Below are 4,900 nucleotides of genomic sequence, written 5' to 3'. Positions count from 1 at the left end.
AAAGAATTTAAGAACTTACTTCACCGTTCAGACTGTGATATCAAAACTTACTAGTTTCATCATTTTCTCAAATTTGATTATAGTTTTCGTTTGGATTAAACAAAAGACTGAATGCGAATTGTATCGATTGGTACGAATCATTCTGCTTTTATACCAAATCGAAAAAAAGTGTTTCTTCTGGTTGCACCACTTTCCCTCCAACATTCAGTCGCGCAATTTCAGCACACACTCATTTAATATTTCCAATATTTTTAAATTTAATTTATTTCCAACACATCTCTCGCGAATGAGTTGCAATGTCGACAAGTACAATATTGTAGTGCGTAGAGTTAGTGTGTTATTTAATCTTTGATTCTTCTTCTCTAATTTTCAATTTATATATCACGTACAATGGACACAGTATATGTATTACATAAAAGTTGATATCATCGCGTCAATCAAAATTTTAATGAAATTTCAAAAAAAATCTTACCGATATTTCGATAGGTGATTAGGTGTAATAGAACGTTTTGTTTTCGGTTTTGTAGTTCTGAATGCACTAAATTCTGCATCTGCTAAATTTGTAGATTATGTTTTGAAAATTGTAGTCAATTCATGGTGTTTCAAGAAATTAATTCCGTATTAGACAGGCTCTTCTCAAGTGCCTAAGTATTCTTAGAGTTATTCAGGAAGTTTCTTCAGGTCTTCCTTAAAAATATCGGTTGAAGCTTGCACAAGATGATTTTTTGAAAAAATTTGAGTTGACGATTCTCCAGACTCCATTTGTTATCAAAATGGTCCTAATGAATAGTTAGGGTATGCACTATGACTTAATCACAAGGTCAAATTTTTCTCTTTTTTTTGAGCTCTTTACAGGAGTTTTAATACAAAACTATTTTCAATTCAAGTCTTTCCATAGCCCATTGTAAAGATTGGAGTCTAGACACCAAAAAAATGCTTCGATAAAAAAGTATTCGAAAAATGAGTTGTGGAAAGCTCGAAAAAACTACAAAAATATCCACGGCCGCAAAACTTTTCGATCCGAAAAAAAATATTGTCCAATGAAAAAGATTTGCCTGCGAAATAATAGACTATATTCACACACCACTTCCATTAGCACCATTTTAATGACAATTCGATTATTCGTAAAGTCAGCTGAACTACCAAAGTACCCTTAGTTCGGAAAACTCGAAAATATAAAAGAAAAACGTCTTGGGCTGAATAGGACTAGATGGTATTATATGACAATCACTCATTTATTATGCAAAACAGAGATTGTGTTGTAACAGAATCACGACCTTTCGAAGTTACAGATACACGAAAAGACCATGTTCGTTATTAAGTTTAATAGTTTAAAGGGAGACAGTGGGCATACGAGACAACGTAATTGAATCCAAGAAATTATACATCCTTTCGACAATAAAAACAAAATTCTAATTTTATTAACCGTTAAGTTGCTCGAATTTACAATGTGTACATTTGAATAGCCCTTGGAATCACAGTAATTCTAACCGGTTTCACCTCATATGACTCGTTATCGATTGAGAAAAAAATTTCTTTTTCCTCCGTACTGACCACTTCGGGAACAATTTCAACAGACCGAATATCTTCGTTCTTACATTCAAAATCGTTGATTCCCAATCGACTCCAACTATTCTTAACAAAGTCAATGCTGGACTCTTCATATTTTCCAATTTTTAACGACATTTTCGGCATTTCATCGGGTAGTCGGTTCACATTGGTGGTCAGCAGCAGTTCAGAAGGTTCGACATCGATTTCGTGTCTAGTTTTGCAGTTTTCGTTGGTAATCTTTGAATAGTCTGGTCCTGCAACTTTTCGATTGGATGAAAAACTGATTTTCGGTATAAACCTAGACCACCAACGCCGATTGGATTCAACGACACGTTCTTCATGTTTCACAAAACAATTCTTGCAGCCCGAACATGGAGGCGATAACACTAATTTAGCCTTACATTTCCACTGTGCACCGTTGTCGAAAGCATTGAAAAGAAACGTTGCATAGTCTCGCAGTGACCCGAGGTACCAGTACTTATCACGTCTTGTCCAAATATCGCGATAAGCACCCCAATGTAAGGAATCGATAGCGTAAACTGGCTTAACATTTGATGCATCCGTGTCACCCTCTGCTTGCAGAACTTCTATTTTCATCACATCTTTTGGTTCCGTTTTTCCGCGAACAATTGAAATTGAAGCATTTGCCATTCCTTCCACCTCTTTCAAATTTGATGATTTATTGAAATCGTACAGGTGCATGGCTAAAGAGTTGGTTCTTCCAACTGGTAGAACTCCAATAGGACAATTTTCGAGATACGGTCGTCGTAGAAGTCCTAAAGTGTAAGTTGTAATTTAGTTTTGTATGACAGTGGAAGACTGATGTAGGAACTGAATGACCTACCGGTAATTGTCTCAGAAACTGTTCCGTCACCGCCAGCAACTAATATTGAATCTGGTAGAGATTCTAACTCTTCAATGTATCTGCGTGCATGACCTTCTGAGTCAGTCTTGATTATTTCGATTGCAATTCCAGCCAGGTGTAGAATAGGCGCGCAATATTTTTCAAACTGAAAAAGTGAGATAATTGTCACTAACGGAGCGGATAGTATAGGTTTAAGCGAATGGAATGTGAGTTCTATAAGAAATTGTCAGGCTGGATGAATGGATGAAAGACGTACCGAGTCTACAGCTGATTTCTTATCAGCAACTGGATTCAGAATAACCAGGACTGTCTTCTGTTTAGCTGTGACTGGCTCTCCAACATCTCCATAGGACACAGCCTCCTGACAGTACTTTCTCATCATTTGGTTGATTCTGAAGAATAAATTGTATGTGAACTTGTTTGTGAGAGCATGGGTAACGACGTAACACTTACTCATATTTTTCGTTGGAATACGAAACGCCGTAAGAGAATGCAACTGCAGCGAATGCTGACTTTTTCCAATTGTTTCTAATTGTGGTAAAGATTTTAACAACTTTTGCCATTGTTAAAAATCTCTTTCGGTGGTAGATTTCAGACTCCGGTATCCACTGACATTTCACAGACAGCTGATAACTGATGTCACCGCTGAAGTTTGTTGTTCAATTTCGCTGCGTTGTTCTGTCATTTTCTTTGCGTTTCGTAGCTGAACATCAAAACAACAACATAAAAACGTGTGCTTGGGATTTTGAACAGTGGAAATTTGGATTCGAAAATATATTAGATTCATATGAATATGAGAGACGCTTCAAAATGACCGACAAAAAATTGGACATAACATTGGAATTTGGGTATGTTGATCAAGTGTACAGTGTAGTCAGAAAATTTGATGGTAAATAAACCGGTTGCCTTTCAGTGGTGGTGCAGAATTTTTGTTCAATAAAATCAAGAAGCATGAGGTGTCATTGGATGGGAAGAAAGTTCGTAAGTAGTTTCGACTCAGGAAAATACAAAATTACAAAACAACTACTGTTAATTTGAACTAAAACAGAAAATCGACCTCCTCCATCTGTGTCACAATGTACAAACTGAAAAATTTGTCCTTTCCCTTTCCTTTCAGAGACTATCCGTGATCTTCTCACGTGGATGAAAGAAAACATTTTGACTGAACGTCCGGAATTATTCATTCAAGACGGATCAGTGTGAGTTTTTGAAATTACGTTTATCCTGTGTAATCATCGCTAATTATTGAATTGAACATTTATACAGACGGCCAGGTATTTTGGTACTGATAAACGATGCTGACTGGGAATTAATGGTAAGTATTGAACACAAATACTTTAGACATTCGACTCACGGTTTCAGTGAAAATTAATTTCAATGATTCAATCAATGTAGGGCGAACTAGAGTACGAAATCCAACCGAAAGACAATATTCTTTTCATATCAACACTTCATGGTGGTTGAGAGGGTGGTATTAAAAACGAGCAACGAATTGAACAAAAATAAAATCATTTCAATCGCCGCTCGAGTATAGTACATATATTGTGCATCTTTGTACGTTTAAAGTTGAGAAGTGATAGAAATAAACAACAGCAGAAACAACAAAAAGCAACAAACAAAAAAAAATGTTTTTTTTTTCAGTAAAAGAAAAACGTTTCCACTTCACCACAACACATAGCTTTTGATGTTGATTTATTGAGTTTGAAATAGTTCAAATACAATACATCTCCTTTACCACTTTATGTACGAGAGAACCGAGTATTATTACAGAAGAGGGGTGCTGTTATGTGCAGATTGGTATGTCCATATCCAAACCATCGTTATAATATAACAACTTGGATAGTTCGACACAAAGTCGATATTCGAATGGAGAAAATGAACTCTTTCCGATAACAAATTGTTCAATTAAATATCCAGCGCAAGATCTACGTTCGTTTTAATAAAAATAAAATCAAGAAAATAAGAAGAAAAAAAAGGTTGAGAAAAATCTATAAACTAGCGATATACTGAACCATGAACTGAAACCCGGCATATATACATTGCGGTGAAGTTTTCTTTTGCAGAACACATTTATTTCGAGATTTTAAATGAAACGTAACTAGCGAGGTATGTATATATACACTGTACGCCGGTACATATTAAATTAATGAAAATAGGTTGAATGACTGTTGACTGAATGCGAATTTTCAGGAACGACAAGTAATTCTAATATTACTTTTATGGTAGCTACAGGATAGTCTGATCGTGTTGTGATTGAAAGTAATCCTATTTTATTGGGTCCAACCTTACCTCTAATGCATTAATAGCTAGATCATGTTTAATCAGTGTTTGGCGCTTTGCGCGTAGTCCTTAACTTACAGTCGATGATTGAATTAGGCTAATCAATTCAATACAGTTTCTTAATCCTAAGATACCATCTGTAGTATGCACACTCCAACCATTCGCCTCCCAATTACATTTAACGGGTTTGTATACTATAAAAGA

At 35.6% G+C, this 4,900-nt stretch overlaps 2 protein-coding genes across 2 annotated transcripts; one reads left to right on the top strand and one right to left on the bottom strand.

Annotated features, from left to right (window-relative positions):
- Positions 1-1,390: 1,390 nt before the first annotated feature.
- LOC119084508 (acylglycerol kinase, mitochondrial-like) lies at positions 1,391-3,055 on the bottom strand. Its single transcript, XM_037194523.1, has 4 exons — positions 2,870-3,055; positions 2,673-2,808; positions 2,396-2,561; positions 1,391-2,327 (listed from the first exon to the last, which is right to left on the bottom strand). Exons 1-4 carry the CDS (start codon positions 2,977-2,979, stop codon positions 1,444-1,446), a joined length of 1,296 nt encoding a protein of 431 aa, XP_037050418.1. The 5' UTR covers positions 2,980-3,055; the 3' UTR covers positions 1,391-1,443.
- Positions 3,056-3,120: 65 nt separating this feature from the next.
- Positions 3,121-4,042, top strand: LOC119084509 (ubiquitin-related modifier 1 homolog). The gene is made up of 5 exons (XM_037194524.1): positions 3,121-3,264; positions 3,330-3,397; positions 3,534-3,615; positions 3,683-3,731; positions 3,812-4,042. The coding sequence occupies exons 1-5, from the start codon at positions 3,227-3,229 to the stop codon at positions 3,878-3,880; spliced, it is 306 nt and encodes a 101-aa protein (XP_037050419.1). The 5' UTR covers positions 3,121-3,226; the 3' UTR covers positions 3,881-4,042.
- Positions 4,043-4,900: the final 858 nt, after the last annotated feature.

Source organism: Bradysia coprophila, unplaced genomic scaffold (assembly GCF_014529535.1).
Source record: "Bradysia coprophila strain Holo2 unplaced genomic scaffold, BU_Bcop_v1 contig_74, whole genome shotgun sequence".
NCBI lineage: Eukaryota > Metazoa > Arthropoda > Insecta > Diptera > Sciaridae > Bradysia > Bradysia coprophila.
The sequence above is the reverse complement of the archived record's forward strand: the minus strand, read 5'-3'. Positions and strand labels throughout refer to the sequence as shown.

What these genes read in the sequence shown, in the direction of transcription:
- LOC119084508 (XM_037194523.1), bottom strand. Translation starts at nt 2,979, where the DNA reads ATGGCAAAAGTTGTTAAAATCTTTACCACAATTAGAAACAATTGGAAA. An exon ending in TATTCCAACGAAAAATATGA is followed by an intron (nt 2,809 to 2,869) that starts GTAAGTGTTACG and finishes TTTATTCTTCAG; the next exon opens with AATCAACCAAATGATGAGAA. An exon ending in AGTTTCTGAGACAATTACCG is followed by an intron (nt 2,328 to 2,395) that starts GTAGGTCATTCA and finishes CTTACACTTTAG; the next exon opens with GACTTCTACGACGACCGTAT.
- LOC119084509 (XM_037194524.1), top strand. Translation starts at nt 3,227, where the DNA reads ATGACCGACAAAAAATTGGACATAACATTGGAATTTGG. An exon ending in ATTGGATGGGAAGAAAGTTC is followed by an intron (nt 3,398 to 3,533) that starts GTAAGTAGTTTC and finishes CTTTCCTTTCAG; the next exon opens with AGACTATCCGTGATCTTCTC. An exon ending in ATGCTGACTGGGAATTAATG is followed by an intron (nt 3,732 to 3,811) that starts GTAAGTATTGAA and finishes CAATCAATGTAG; the next exon opens with GGCGAACTAGAGTACGAAAT.